Genomic DNA, 15,906 nt, shown 5'->3' with positions numbered 1-15,906 from the left:
TTGCTTTATACTACATCAGTGGTATTAAATTATTCTCAATGAAATATATCTCAGGTGAGGATAACATTCAAAGGATACGAAAAGCAAAATACAATTTAATTTCTATATTAATTCTACTTTAATTTCTGTGCTCTAATTATTTTCATTCATGTATGCTTTAGGGTCATATTGGTCAATATTTACGACAAACCCATTTGCCAACACTTCATCTCTTTATTTGGCTTACATTATTGTAAGGCTGGACAAAGCCTCATTGTTGATAATGCAAATAATTAGACACTGGCCACACACATCCTTGCAGAAGAGCCCGGCTTAAGAGGCAATCCATTCAAGTTACAGGCAAGCTACAGGCAAATGGACGGGTGATGGAGGATACCTGCTGAGAATTGTCACCTGAGCCCAACTGGCAGGTGTCCAAATTGATTGAAAAGTCGCCGCAACTGAGGGACATTGTGTGGTACGAGTATGTGTGCTTTTTGTCTAGCCTACTGCTGTTTGTATTTACAAAATGCAATCAAGATCGGATCGATTGGCATCGTATGAATGTATGACTGTATGTATGTACATACATATGTAGGATTTAGCACCAGCGAAATTGAAAATGTCGCGCCCCTTCGGCTGCCGCGCCCCCTTTTTACAAGCATTTTCTACGATAGTGGTGGAAATAAAATTCCACGATTTGTTGGTGCGTAAATCTGCAACCAAAGCAGCAACGCTTAAAACAACAAAAGCGGCGTGGCAACAACTACAATACGGGTGTGACTCTGGCCAAAAGCAGCTGTTCGTGTGCTGGCTCAAAGGATTTGTGCAGGATTTTGGCATAACGACAAAAACGAAGCGCTGCGAATAACAAAAAAACCCGCTAGCTGCAAACAAAAAAACACATAAAAAATAGCAACAAGAAGGAGCAGGAGAAGTGGAACTTTTTGGAAATTAAATTTGGCCCGTAGATGCTGCAGCTCACTGGAGTGGCTGGCTAAGCGAATTTCCCCGGCGCACACAAGTTGAGCCTGGTGGCGCCTCCCCTGCACTTAACCCCGCCCCTTCTCCTCACCATCCCACTATCCCTCTCTCTTCCACAACGCGCGTGGCGAAATTTTGACAGAATTTCAAATTGAAAATGACAAACATTTTGGCTCGGGCAGGCGCCAAATCGGTTATCAGCATTATTTCCAATAAAAAAGGAGAAATTCATTTAATAAAATTGGTTCACAAGCTAAATATATTAGTATTTCTACTGTTCAATAATCAGAGAAATGTGCAACATGAGGCAATCGGAATAGAACAGGATTTAAGGATATTAAGGGTTTCTGTTAATAATTATGATATATATTAAGAAAAACTACATTTTTAAATAATAGTTAGAAATAGTTGATGAGTGATGAACTTCCAAAGAATGATCAGCTAGACTTGGTTCTACTTTTACAATTACTTAGTTATGAATGCAAATTGTGTTTTCTAAAAACAGTGAATGGAAATAGATAATCCTTCCAAACAATCAAAACTATATGCTTTGAAATATTACCATTATTTAGAATGCGATTCGTTCGAAGCTGGAATTGGAAATATGTATTTATTTGATCGGTTCGTGTGTGGAAGTAAGAAATATACCCACAGTTTAGTTCACTAATCGCACACACCTGGCGAAGGACTCGCAATTCGTCCTCGGCTCTCTCGTCCTGACTGGCAGACCAGTCTGTCTGTCTGTCTGTCGTCTGTCACCTTTCCGCCCAGTGGCGTCTGGGCCATTTCGATTTGGGCCCTGATGCGATCCCAGTGATAGATGTACACAATTTTGCCCATTTGCATACGTACGAGCGAGTGTAGTCGAACCAAAGCGAAACGCACTGTGGGGAGTGGGAGGTGGAGTCTGCAGAAGATAAGTTGAAACCAGCAAAATGATTTTCATTTCAATTATTTATTGATTGATTTGCAATTTGTAACCGACCAAAATGCTGCACACCTGCACATATGTGTGCACTGTACATATCAATCGACTTTCCCAGGATTGATGGCATGGGAGTTTTCCGTGTGGGCGTGGCAGAAAAATTTACCCACGTACGACTGTGTGTATGTATATATGGCAATTTGTGCTACTGTGTTTGCCGGAGCTGCGCGCATATTTAATTGAAAATGTTACCGCATTTATGAAATTGTCAATATGCAATACAAACACACCCCAATGCCGCACGCACACAAATATGCAGGTGTTGACGACATACATTTGACATATTTACATACAATTAGTTTGTGACATTTTTGCGCAAAAACGAAAATGTAAATTCACCCCATACACACGCACACACACATTTACACACACAGCTGAACAACCGCAACGGAAAAAAGCTGTAACACACACACAAAATCCGAAAAAAAAAGAAATCAACAAACAAATTGAAATGGTAAAGCGGCATCAGCGTAGAAACTTTTATGGTTTTCTCGTCGCAACTGTGCACCAACAACAACAGCAACACCAACAAGAATGCGAAGGAAAACAAATTTTCGGAAAAATGCATAAATAATGTATGCATGTATTAGCATAGATCGGTAGCCATTCAATTAGCGTGTGTAATAATAATTGAATCGTTTCCCAGCCTCAAATAAACCGAACATATGTGCCATGTTTGACAAAAAGTTCGTAAACCTTTTAATGAGGCTTATTGTTGGCCGTGTGACGAATAAAAGCTCCTAAAACCTTAATAAAACCCTCGTCGCTTTTATTTTAAACACTTCATAAATTCATTTAATATTTCATCGAAAACATTTTATGCCGTTCAAAAATTCCATATAATTAAAATATTATCGCTTTTATCGTGCTATGGCCACCACCTTTAGTTAACGCCTTAATTCAGCGGCTTTATATTTTAATTTAATTGATTTTTGAACGTCACTTAAGATTATGTCAAAAGGTATTTTGCCAAAATCAAATTCCCTTAATCTTTTATGCATTTGTAACGTTATAATTTACTTAAAGTCAGGGTTTATTAAAACTCGAATAAAACATTTTCAATGAAGGGAAATTGATTGAAGGGAAATCTGCTAGATCGAATTTAATCAGCTAAGATTCCTACCTAACGTAAATTCTTTTCGTGGTGAAGACACAGTAAAATATAGTTTATCTCTTGCAAAGGACTGAGGGCGAAAGGTGCTACGAGGTCTATGAAGACCGACCTAATCATTGCGGGTAACAAGATCAAATGATAATCGGATACCAAGCGACCGAATTTCAAGAATTTTTCGACATGTGTGTCTTTTGCGACCAAAGCACTTTTCTTCCGGCATTAGCAACTGTTCTGGCATCCATACCTGGCCTAATGATGTACTTGTATGTATGTAATGATGTACTTGTACTTCTTGAGCTTCTTTCTATCATCATATGTATATCATCATCTATTTATCAGCTTAAGCAGATAATATTACGTATACGCCACCCAGCCAGGTTGAAGTTGCTGATCAACGATAACGTAGTGCGCCCGATTGGTTCTCGTGTTTCTCGGGTTTCTTCAGAATGTCACTCAGTAAGTAGAGCTTATTCGTGCTTATGGCCAGAACTGTTGAAACCACTTCAGCACATTGAATATTTAGTAGGACCCTCAAGGAGCTTACACACTGACGAGGATCGTCTAAAAATTTCGGTCTTGTCAAATATTTCAGAGCGCATATCTACTAGTTAGCTGCACCAGAACAGCTCCGAGTTGGCGATCGTATTAAACTCCAGTAATTTAAACACACCGCACTCTGGTTTTTTTTTTATCTTCAAGGTTTTTTTAAATTAAACAACATCTAAATATTTTCAAAGCGTTTGCCGATCAATTTTGTTGATGGTGTGCTGTTCAGGGTTGATAAATGTAAAATTGGTTTAATTATTTCTGTGAGTATATATTATGCCTTGTCAACTATTAAATTTGAAATTAGCATTCTTCTTATTATGTTCAACTCTGGCTTAATATCTTTCTGCTTTTTATTTCCAAAGATTTACGTCAACTAGCAAGGCTGTTTGGTTTATTTGATTTACATAATCGCTTTGGCGCTTTGATGTAATTCCAAATAAAGGTTTTGTTTAATTAAAATAGCAAAACCACATGTAATAATTGCAAGCGTAAGCTTCAGTCGGCTCGTTTTACCTAATCTACAGTTTAGCTAAAATCGGTATTGCTTGTTCCAGTACCAAGGGAATCCTCATAAAAGGAATTGGCTTTGGTTTCCAACCTCTTGGCCTGCTGTAACCATGGACTTGGGCACCTGAAGGTCTTCCTGGCTATTTCCTTAGAGCCCACGAGCTCGGCTCTGTATCCTTTAATTGGGTTGAGTATTCGCTGTCTCAAGCCATAACTCCAGAACACCACAATAACAAATCCAAAGTCCCCGCTTGTTGCCCCTCTTCTGCTGCCCTTTTCTGGCCTTATTAAATTTACAATTGCATGGATTATGTCGGAACTCTGACAGCGTTAAGCAGCTCAGCTGAGGCTCAATGTAGTCACTCCACTTCGATTTTTGCTGTCAGCCTCCTCGACTGGCGCCCCTCTGCAGGTCCTTCGAGGCGATGGATGGCATGGAGAGCTATCCTAAAGAGCTTTAAATGCCAATCAGGACTTTGCCGAGATTGTCTGTGTGTGGGGGGAAATGTTTGTGGCGAGGGAGTGGGGCCAAAGCGCCAGAACATCTACAATCTCGACCTCGGCCAGTTGATAATTAATAAATTTCTTGCTTCGCTCTTAAGCCCAGCACGCTTTGGCAGTGTGTACTTACTTATGTATACATATACATATACTCGTATGTATGTATTTTGTGCGTATGTGTTTCTGGGCTTATGTGTTTTATTTTGCGCACACTTAAGTTCAAGGGGGGAGTTGATCGTTTGATAAGGCGCTTATCCGAACATTTTCAGAACATTTTGTCCACAATACATTTAAATTCACAAAAAAATGTCCTGGAATAGCCCATAAGCTTCTATCAATGCAGCATAAAAATCCATACAAATTTCGAGGAATACAAAATATATTTTTTTGTCAGATGAAATTGTTTTTAGTGATTCTGGAGAATATGCTTCCGAAGGCTATATATAATCGCGCATCAACGTTTCTACAATGCTTTGCAAGGAGTTGCTCTCTCGCTTTTGTATGTCTCTTTTGAGGTTGTCGCATATGGAACCACACAATTTTGCGGCGCTTGTCATTTGTCTCACGTTTCTTAATTAGCTGCAGGATAATGGGCTTCGTGCACATATCGTATCGCAGGTAAACAAAAAGAAAATTCGGTTCCACTGAGCACGGCACGAATCGCACGACGCGTCACCTCGAGTATGCAGTGGAAAATGTTTTCCCAATTAATCGCAAAATAATTGAAATATTTCATTAAAACCTGAGCGCGTCGCTGAAAGACAAAACTTTCTTCAAAAATTCGCCGCAACACTGAAGTGAAAGGGGAAATTCGAGACAGGATTATAAATCAATTTGTGGAAGCCCAACAGGAGCAACCGAAAAAGTAACGGAAACAAAACATAATCGAAAAAAGAAAAGTGAGCGAAAAAGTTTACCCAAATAACCGACTTAAATCTGGTTTTCATTCCCAATTTTTCAGCCCCGCGCCAGCATTTACTTCCTATATATAGCACGATATATATCCGATATGGACGAGTACATACAAAAGTCTGTCGGCTTAGGCGTTGCTGATTTGTTTGTGCTTGCCATTAGGTTTTCCCTTCTCCTGGCTATTGAGTTTCATTGTGCTGTTCCCGGTGCCGTAATAAATTTAATATGGGTCATTTGTATGACATTGTATCTGCCGTCCCGCTCGCTCCCCAAATCTTCAACTTCACTCCCTGCTCTTGTATTCCCTTTTCCCCCACACCAGCTACCTTTTTCTCTTGCCACTTTTTTTGGTCATTTCCCATCGTCTATCACACTGTATATGTTTTTGCGGTGACCGTCGTAGGTCGATTAAAGGATTTGTTTCTAAGAGCTGATTGCAAACTAGAATGTCATAAAAATAAATCATAGAAACCGACCGAATCGACCTTGCGTAAAGCAATTACCGAAACTGAGCGAATTCTAAATATGTAAATTTGCTTATAGAAATATGCTTATGAAAAGGAAACTCTGTAAAAGTATGGGGAAATTCATTCAATGGGGAGTTCATTCAAAGAGAACATATGCTTTCAAAACTTTGAAAATAATATATATTTAATTACAGCTTATAATGGTAAAGACTTATCCTAACTTATTGTAAACTTATAGATATAATAGATAATTGGGCCTAATAAACACATATTTGCTTTGCTGGCAGCCTTTTGATTCTCATTTGATAACTTTTAGACCTCCCCTCGCTGTGAATTTCGGCCGTGTCCTGTTTTGCCTGCGCTTCATCTTCTGTTTTTCCCATCGCTGTCGTCGGCGTTGCTGCTAATTCTGTTTTTGCTTGGGTTATTTGGCCAAAGCGCAAAAAAGGAGCGTTGGGAAAAACCAAGAGAAGGCCCGGCTACAAAAGGCGCAACAAAGCGTGAGCTGACGGGGGCGTGGCAGGGCGGTGGGGAGTCACCCCCCTCCATCCCGCCACTGCGTCCCTTTTACTTGTCTTTCTGCCAATGACATGTTGCAAATTAAAAAAGGGTATATGCCTGAACAATCTTGGTTGCGGTTGCCCTCTGTCGACACAGAAGAGTTTTCGGGGTCGAGCCCTGGCATTGCCCAAAGTCCAGAGTCCAAAGTCCAAAGTCCAGAGTCCAGAGCCCAGAGTCCAAAGACCAGAGGCCGGTAACAGTATTTTAATGATGCCCGTTTCTTGTTTTCCACCCAGTCGTCGTGGTTTCGGCCGCACCGAATTCCAACCAAAATAAAAAAGACGGAGAAGAAACAATCAACAATATACATAATTTGATGACAAACCATTTGGGGGCCATTTGGGTCTCTTCTATTTAAAGTTATGGCCGGAAAGCTCTTGAACCTTGGAAGCCGACCAGCTATGCTGACAGTTTTAAAGAGACTAAAAGGCATGGGAAATATGCCTGCGAAAACATCAACAGCAGCTCCAAACTTCTTAGTTAGCATTTCAAGCTCTTCCCTTCTTCCCAGGAATTTTCCCCCGCACTACGCAGTACTCGTAGTGGAGAGCGACTAGAGAGACCGGCAGGAAGGTAAGTGGAATTTAATAAATGTTCCCTTTTTAACTTTACTTAACATTACTTTGAAGTTATTTCTTGGTTTACTTCGTCAACATCACGAGCACGAGCAGCAGCAGCACCCTAGAATGTGAGCTGGAAAATCTGTCCACAAAATTGAGGCCAAAACCATCTAAGCAGTCATTCGTTCATTGATTACCACTCATTACGGAGAGTAAATAGTGTTTGAAACTAGATGGTCAAAGTTATTTGTAAGGAAATTTATTTGAAATAAGAGTTTTTCCAGCGATATGAATATATCATTCGTCTTGGGGATAATCTGATACAATATTTTAAAAGTAAAACTACATTGTGTTTTTAATCCCTACTCTTCAGAGTGACTTCGTCCTTCCTTTCGTGCAAGATTCTAATTGAGATGCCCTGATTTGCTTACACAAGCCCAGGAGCGTGTCAATCTGAAATGCCTGAAATGCGGAGCTAAAACCAGGCCCGTATCGAATGCAATTGAGACAACACGACAACAAAGCCTGTCGTTTCCGGAATCCGTGGGGAATTGGCTCCAGGAGCATTTGGCAGCCCTTGACCCGGGTTGCCTTCGATTATGCCATTTAGCAGTGCAAATAAATACAATTGCCGCTTCGTTGGCCGTTTGAGTCTCGATTTCAATTGAGTGGGCAAATGAGGGCGATGGGCGGAGGACTCGAAGGACTTGGAGGACACGGCGGAGTAGGCGAAGTAGGTGGAACTAAAGATAAACAAGAGACGAGCGAAAGGAAGGATGTAACTTGGCAAGCAAGCAAGTGGGAGTGGGAAAGCCTCACGACGAGCTCTTGTTATTTTTAACAGCAATTTCCAAGAAAAACAAAAAGATGACTAAGCAAGGAGCGCTCCTTTTCCAGTTGGCTGTTGTTGCAGCTGAGCGAAAATATATTTGCCGCCATATTTTGAGACAATATCCTTCGCATTTGGGAAGCTCCTTACATGGAGGAAGCAACACTCATACTCAAACGAAGCCGTGTGTGTGTGTGTGCTGCGAAGCTACGCATTGTGCTTCCGTTTCCGCTTTGTTGAACTCCACTTGTTTACTCGATTTAAGGAAATATTACCGGCACAAACAAACAAACAAAGTGCAGCGGCAGCGGCAACGCCAGCGAAGTTGTAACAACAACATCCAGGTCTAAACCGAGCAGACAAAGCGGATATAGATCTCCGCACCGCGTCTCCCAGGTCAGTTTCCGACCACCTTCAGCCTCATCCTGCCAATTCCCAACTCCCACCGCCCACTGCACCCACCTATATGGCTGTGTGCGTCCAACAGACAAGTCATAAGTTTTTACGGTTCGCTGCAGACAAGTAGTAAGAAATTTTTATGCTTCCAAACTTTCTGTAATAACTCCGGCACAAGAAAAAGTGCGCACAGCATTGGCGAAAGCCGCAAAAGCGACACCGATGCACAAATGCCCTAGAGGAGGAACAAAACAAAAAAAAAATTAAATTTAAACAAGTGTTGCAATGAATAAATTATAAATGAATATTTGAGTGCGCGGCGTATTTACAAAATGTAAATTTTTTCAAAACAGGCTGTGAATACGGAATGTAAAAAAATTATCATGGTAATGGCAGTATATTTACATTTTGATCAGCCCTTTGTATGCATTCAGATGTAATTTAGTGTTTTAATTTGATTACAGGTAGTGAAAAAATAATGAGTTCACAATTATACGAAAATGTATCACAATATTTATGAATGATTAAGTTTACATTTGAGGCATGTGGTCGGATTGAAAGCTAATGAAAGTACTGAAAAAAAGTTTAAATAAACATGAATTAAGAAGGTTATGTAGATGTTGTTTGGAAAATTCAAGTCTGGAAAATAGAGTAGACCGGTAACGAAAAGGCAAACCTTGAACTGGCACTTTCCGAAGATGTGGGGTGCATATGGAAAGTGGGGACGAGGGGATTGCAGCAGTTGCCTCATAAGTTGCAGCTGAGCTGATATTTTGTACTCGAGTGGAGTTGCAGAAGGTGCAGGATGGCTGGCTGCTGTGTGGATGGGTGAATGGGCGAATGGGTGAATGGGTTGTTAGCGGAACAAAGCTGCAAACAGACGGAGGCAAATTAAGTGGCAAATAAACAGAACCTTGCTTGCCTTACTCCTGTGGTTGCGCTTGTGCTCGTGCTTATTTTTCCGCTTGCTCGGGAAAATGCCCTTTGAGGCGGCATAAAAAATGCATAACGAGCTTTAAAGTGGTTCGGCATTTTAAAAAATTTAAACGATTCCTCTTATCCAGCATCGTTTATTCGCTGTCAGTCCCTCCTGCGCGTAAACATAAAAAATTCGCTTTATTGTCAATTTTAATACGTTTTTGCATTTTATGCGATTTGCTTGGGAGAAGTTTTGCGGGACCGGTTGGTGTATAATCCTTTTTGCCTTCTGTCATAAAACCAAACAAAAAAAAAAGGGGGTAGGGAAAGGGGGAAGGAAAAGGAAGTGGCTGACTTTACGAGCTTTGGCTTTTGCCCTTTTGACATGACATTCAACAGATTTACGTGCGCTCGTGCCTAATTTAAGGATAAAGCAGCGCATCAGGATGCGCAGGATGTCGGAGTCAGAGCCAGATTCAGAGATTTTTGTTCTTAACCTTTCTGGCATTTAATCGAATTTTATGCATAAAATAGCAATTCCTCTTTCCGCACCGCGCTTCATTGCTTTGATCCACTCAACCACTCTCATCTCATTTCGTCCTTGCTTCCGCTCGGTGGCAGCCACTTAAAGGGATTAAAAACTTTTCAATATAATAATGTCATTTTAAATTGACAGTGAAATCAACTGACGAGGCTGGAACACTGAAATGTTTGTTCGCACAGCTTTCAGAGCCACCCTTTCGACGTCAGAAAGGCTTTCGCCCAATCGTTCATACGAGTGAGTATATGAGGACCCCTCTAAGCCGCTTACGCATTACGAAAACTTAACTTTTGAGCCATTTAAATCACTGCTTCAATGGGGATCGAGTGGAAAGGGATCTTTCTGGCATCAATTACAGCGACAAGCGGCGGCAGTTGGCCTAATAATGCAGAAAATGCCAAACAAAGTGTTTAACGTTGTCAATTTAACAACCTCGAGCGCTTTTTTATGGCCACTTCCCCTCCCCTGGTTCAACCTTATATCAGGGTCGCTCTCCACCCTTCACCCCTCACCCCTCCCTAACCCATGCCTACTGGTATCTTTCTGCTTTTCCAACTGCTAACCAAAACAAAACAACAACAAAAGACAGCAACAAGCAGCAGTAAGGAGCAAAGTTAAACAATGGCCAAAAGGCACAGTGAACGCGGCCAAGCAGAGATATTGGTCAAATCAACTTGGGCCAAAAATGATTATTAAAGTGTCAAGTAAATATTTATATAAATAACCGTTCGAATAAATCTATTTTTATTATATATGTATATATATATACATCATATAGATGGAATTTAAAATCAGCTTGGAAAAGTATCTGTCGCTTCGTTTCTCAAAAATTCAAAATGGTTATACTTTTTTTTATTGTTTCCTTTGTCTCATCATTGATAGAAGTCATATATTAAATCGATTAAATTTTGACAGCAACACACATTTGATTGTTCACGCGATTTTCCGCGCAATTTGCTCCACTGTTCGACGCACACAAAAGCGATTTAGCCGCGCGAGAGTCGCAGCATAAGCCGGATGGCTGGTGGAGCCCAGGGTGCGAGTGGGGGAGGTAGGGATTCTCCGGCTCCGGCTCCGGTCCGGGCTCGAGATCCCAGACTTTGGGCTCCTGGCACGCCGCAGATGCTCAGCCACCCACACACATGGCCGGGTACGCACACAACGACCACGCGCACCCACACAATGGCACAACCCACCGCAGAGACACGCGCCGGCAGACAACACACCAACACACATGTTAACATAAACGTCAAACACACAAAGGCCGTCCGCGATTGGTGAGGGGAGGGGAGGGCTCTGCGGAGGAGTATAGGTAGGCGAGGTGGAGTGCAGCCACGGAACTACTAGGCTCTGGGAAAGTCGTAAGCAGGAGCTGCCGTCTAAATGGCCGTTCTAGTTGCGATTATCTATCTCGGATAAGTACAGGCCGCACTCGTTAGAAGCAACAAGCAATCAAAATAAACACCTTGAAACGGGGTAGACGAATGAATCGATTTTATACCGAAGATGTAGTTAAAGCATAGCAAAAGGTCCATTTAAATCCTTTTTGAGATTGTTAAATTAAGAAACAGCTTAAATATCTTTATTATTAAACTCAAAGAAATTTCTTTCTAATAATATTAAATTGGGAAAGGTAGATACAAGTTTATTATATAGCTCAATGCACTTTTAAAAAGTACCATTTAAATGTTACGGACATTTGAAGCGAGTGCCTACTGTGCATAACGGGCTCGGAAGCAGCGAAACGTTAAGACGGTTCTATTTTGGCAATTGATTGCCGTTCTTCTTCAACGGGAAATTTCTCTCTTGTGTATAGCCGTATATGAGTGTGCTGGGAGTGTGTGCAAATCGTGATTGCTATCTATATCCATGGTTACGCCGGCGTTATTGTTCTTGCTGATGACCAGCGCCACCAACATCACCAGCACCATCCTCCCCACTCGACCAGCCACTTGGCACGGACTTCTGTCCGGTGGGCACCTGGTCCGGATTGGGCGTGGTCTGCTACTGCGATATCCACACAGTACATTAGGCTAACTAATGATGCATGCCAAGGACAACAACAGCAACATCCAGAACAACAATCACACGAAGGGCCAACAATGTGGAGAACAACAACGCGGACAACTTAAGCTGGGCAGATAAAAAATTATGAACGCAGCTCCTCTCATCCACAGCTCGAGATGGGATGGAATGGGATGGGGTGGCCAGGATATCTAAGGACACGGCAGAGCGGAGTTAATTGAAGTCATAAAAAAAGCAAAGACAACACCAGAAGCGGCTACAAAAACAAGCATCCAGAAAAACATCTTTATCAGCTTTTGTTGCTGGTGCGTGTGAATTGCTCCCCTGGTTTCGTATGCTTATAAGACCAGTGATAAGGACTATTTGTCATGGAACCGGGAGAACAACGACCAGAGATTTGGCTGCATATTCTTTATTTAGCTGCTAGTTTACCTACCATTTTTTGTGCCTTCTCCCTGTTTATGCGATCCATTGTCGGCTATCGACAACTACATAAAATGTAAGTATCTCGCATAAATTGAATTGCCTTGCTGATAATTTCAACGATCAAGGACAGAGTAAACTAAGCAAATGGCCAATTAAAGGTTGCCGGAACATTGCATTTACTTTTTTTATACTCTTGCAAAGTGACAAAATAATTTGTATATATATTTGAAAACAAGGTTGCTATAGTCATCAGCACATAACTGACTTAAAGTTAGGCACTTACTCCAATAGGATTTCATCTTTCATTTTATACAGCCAGTTTGTTAAAATGTCAATCAGATAAGTGAAAGCAAAAAAGGTGCTCCTCTTAAAATTTAGTTTATTAAAAACTACCAGAAACGCCTTCTTTCCGCAATGGCTTAACTTTGCAAACGTTCGTGCACACAGAGTAGATGTGCCACTATTATGCTGGATCACATACATCAATGGGGAAACAAACATTTTGAGTGGTATTAATTATTCAAAGGCCTCAAATGGAATACCATGTTGGACACAAGTATGTACTCCATATTTTCAGTTCAACTGCATTATTCGAGAGTGTCCTGCACACAAAGGCCGGCACACACACCAATACACGCCGAAAAGGAGGATAAAAATGTATGTTTGACGTTGCTTGTCACATCACTTTGTGTGGGCGGTGACCAAACACAAGTATTGCATGCAGAAGCTAAAATTACCCACAGTACAGTGGTAAACGTAGCTGGAAGCCCCGAAAACATTGTAAAATGCTATGTGGCATGATGGACGAGAGGGCTTTGTCATGTTTACTAGTAATTATTAAAAGTATTTGTATTCGCTCTACCGATTGTTAGGATGTAAACATTTCAATAGGCAAAGATACCCAAACATAAGTGCCACTTCAAAAAGGCGAATGGCTGTGCGAGAACCGGAATTATATAATTGGTTTTAGAACAAATAAAATACTATTAGAGCTTAAATGATATTCCATAACTTCAATGCGTACTATGAAATCGCATCATTTGTGATTTTGAAGCGAATGCTCATTGTTCGTATCAGGAGTTGTGGAGCGAACTATTTGCATATGCCATGAAATAGCTAATGGGTATATTTGCTGGTGTTTCAATTGAATAAGCTATTTTTGCCTTCCAACCGCACAGTTTTTAATTGTTAATGCAAACATGAAAAACTGCTTTTGGCTTGTTACTTTTTTTCGTTCTATTTGAATATCAGCACAAGCATCAACAATGCATTTGAATGGTCCTCAAAGCACTGGTCCACGCCCAGAAATCCGCCCGCCCGTTCTGTTTGTTCTCGGGGGCACGAGTGGCCAGGGTTCGGATGGAGTGACATAAATGTGAATGAGTTGAAGTCAAAGTGTGTGGAGCTGGTGCTCCAAGTACTTGGGGCTGCTGGTGTTGCTGGTGCTTCTGGTGCTTCTGGTGCTGCCCCCCAAACAATAATAATCTTGATTGCCCCTTCTGGCCCGCCCTCCATACTCCCAGCTCATATCTGTCTGGCTGCCGGCTGTTTATTCCAACAAGAGCAACATGTCTCCGGACAATTGTTGTCTGTCTGTCTGTTGGTTGGTTGGTTGGTTGTTTGGTTGTTTGTTTGGCTGGCTGGTAGGTTGGTGTGCCAGTGCATCTGTTTGCCAATTGATGTAACTGTAACTGACCAAAAACGTTGGCCGTCCTTTTGGCTGTCTATTTAGCCAAGTGATTTGCCCGTCCCTTGCAATCGCAATCCATTTCCCTGCCAAAGAGTGTCTATATGCCCGCCACACCACACCACTCCAGCTCCCAGCTCCCAGTTCCCAGTTCCGGAGTGTTTGTGCCCCGCTCAAGAGCTTGTGCCGCAGCGGCCTGTATTCCGTTTCGACAGGCCGCTTCCCCACTTCCCCACATCCACCATTCCCAGTGGCCTACTTCCGGTTCCGTTGTGTTGTCCAACTAATTGGCTGCTTAACAACTACAGAGGCAGCAGCTCAACTGTCCAAGCTGACTGCCAAGTGTCTGTGCCCAAAAACGAGTGTGCAATTTCAATTAAGATTATCGCATGCATTTAATAAAGCACTTAATACACTTATCGGCTGTGTGTCTGTCCACGTGAGCGCATCTGATTTGTCTGGCATATTTAAACTCAAATCGATTGCCAAATTATAATAGAGTGCTTTTCACTTTCTCAGCCAATTATCTCAAAGATTTCGGTTCAAAAGTGTGTTTATTATTTATTTATGGCTCTACACATAGTTGTAAATTCTAACGAACACAGTCGGCAGCCTTAGGGAAATTACATTTTACTCCACTGAATCAGAAGGTGTGCGAAACAGGTATTTTTTACATAAATGCATTGAGATTTGCATTTCTGAAGCAATAGTATAACTTTTTAAAACCGGAAGCTTGTTATTTGTGTTTGGTAACCGACGTGTAAGTATTGAGAAGAAAGTCAAGCCATTGTTATAAAAATACATTTTTACAATGGATGCAGTGTAATGCGAAGTTCTAATTTTATACAAAATATTAAACAATGAAGGAACATATTTCTAAACGAAAGCGCAAGATAATCTAAACTGTCACTGATATCTGCAAGGTTGTTTCATGGCACTTAACCCGCTCAGATACGAATCTAAATTTATTGCACATGTCTTCCATTTACGCTGTTCGAGTAGTTTTAATTTCATTGTTTTTCGGTGCAAAACATGTAATTTAATAAAGTGAATAAAGTGGTAAGAGTGCAGTTATTCGGCAAACATGATACTCCACGCTCCTGGTCCCGCAGCCCTCGAAAATCAATTGCGGTTGTTCGTGTAACTATTTGGTTCACTGGTCACCACACTTTGATGATGGAGCAGGATGGGTGGATAGGTGGATGGGTGGATGGTCACGGTGGGTGGAGTGTGGGTGGAGTGTGAAAAGGTGGAGGCGATGGACGAGCGCAGGAGCGCCGCCGGAGGAGAGGAGCACGTGGCGGCACTTCATGCAATTCACATGAGCGGTCCACAGCTGTTCGCCTTCGGTCAGGACTTTGGAAAGGATGGATGGCGGGATGAAGTGCGAGTCCTGCATGTCCTTCTGCGTTGTATGTAAATGAGATATTTTGCGGTCTGGGAGCGTGGGTGGGCGACGAGGCACGTACAAATTCAAATGCGGTTGAAATCTGCATTAACTATTGCAATTAGTGCGAAATTTCGTATAAATTATGTAAAGAATAGTTTTTGGCACAGAGTTTTCTATGAACTACGACTGCGTCTGTGTGTTGTTGGTTAGATTTTGCGTTTGAAAAATATTTTAGCCAAATGGTTTGTTCATTTGCTCGTCCGTCCGCCCAATGTGTACATATTTGTGGGCGTGGCACGGGTTTGTTTGCCATTCGGCAGCCAGTCGGTTCCTGCATTATGCAATTGAATTTAAAATCTAATAATATGTAGAGCGATTTCTATAGTTGGGCCAGCTGCACCGGCTTATACACCTGTTTCATTGTTTTTCTGAATGATCTAATTCTTCATGTTAAGTTTCAGAAAATGCAAATTTGGTCCTTTTTTGACTTTAGATCTTAAGCAAATGGTTTAGCTACAACAGGTCTCATACTTTTATAAGATGATTACAAAATTATTAAAAAATAAAATATGTAA

General features: G+C 41.4%; 1 protein-coding gene across 1 annotated transcript; it reads right to left on the bottom strand.

The window, feature by feature from the left end:
• Positions 1-6,763: 6,763 nt before the first annotated feature.
• On the bottom strand, positions 6,764-6,992 carry LOC122611445. The gene is made up of 2 exons (XM_043784549.1): positions 6,887-6,992; positions 6,764-6,825 (listed from the first exon to the last, which is right to left on the bottom strand). The coding sequence occupies exons 1-2, from the start codon at positions 6,990-6,992 to the stop codon at positions 6,764-6,766; spliced, it is 168 nt and encodes a 55-aa protein (XP_043640484.1).
• Positions 6,993-15,906: the final 8,914 nt, after the last annotated feature.

This window comes from Drosophila teissieri, chromosome 2L, assembly GCF_016746235.2.
Source record: "Drosophila teissieri strain GT53w chromosome 2L, Prin_Dtei_1.1, whole genome shotgun sequence".
NCBI lineage: Eukaryota > Metazoa > Arthropoda > Insecta > Diptera > Drosophilidae > Drosophila > Drosophila teissieri.
Note: the sequence above shows the minus strand (reverse complement) of the source record. Positions and strands in the feature narration are given on the sequence as shown.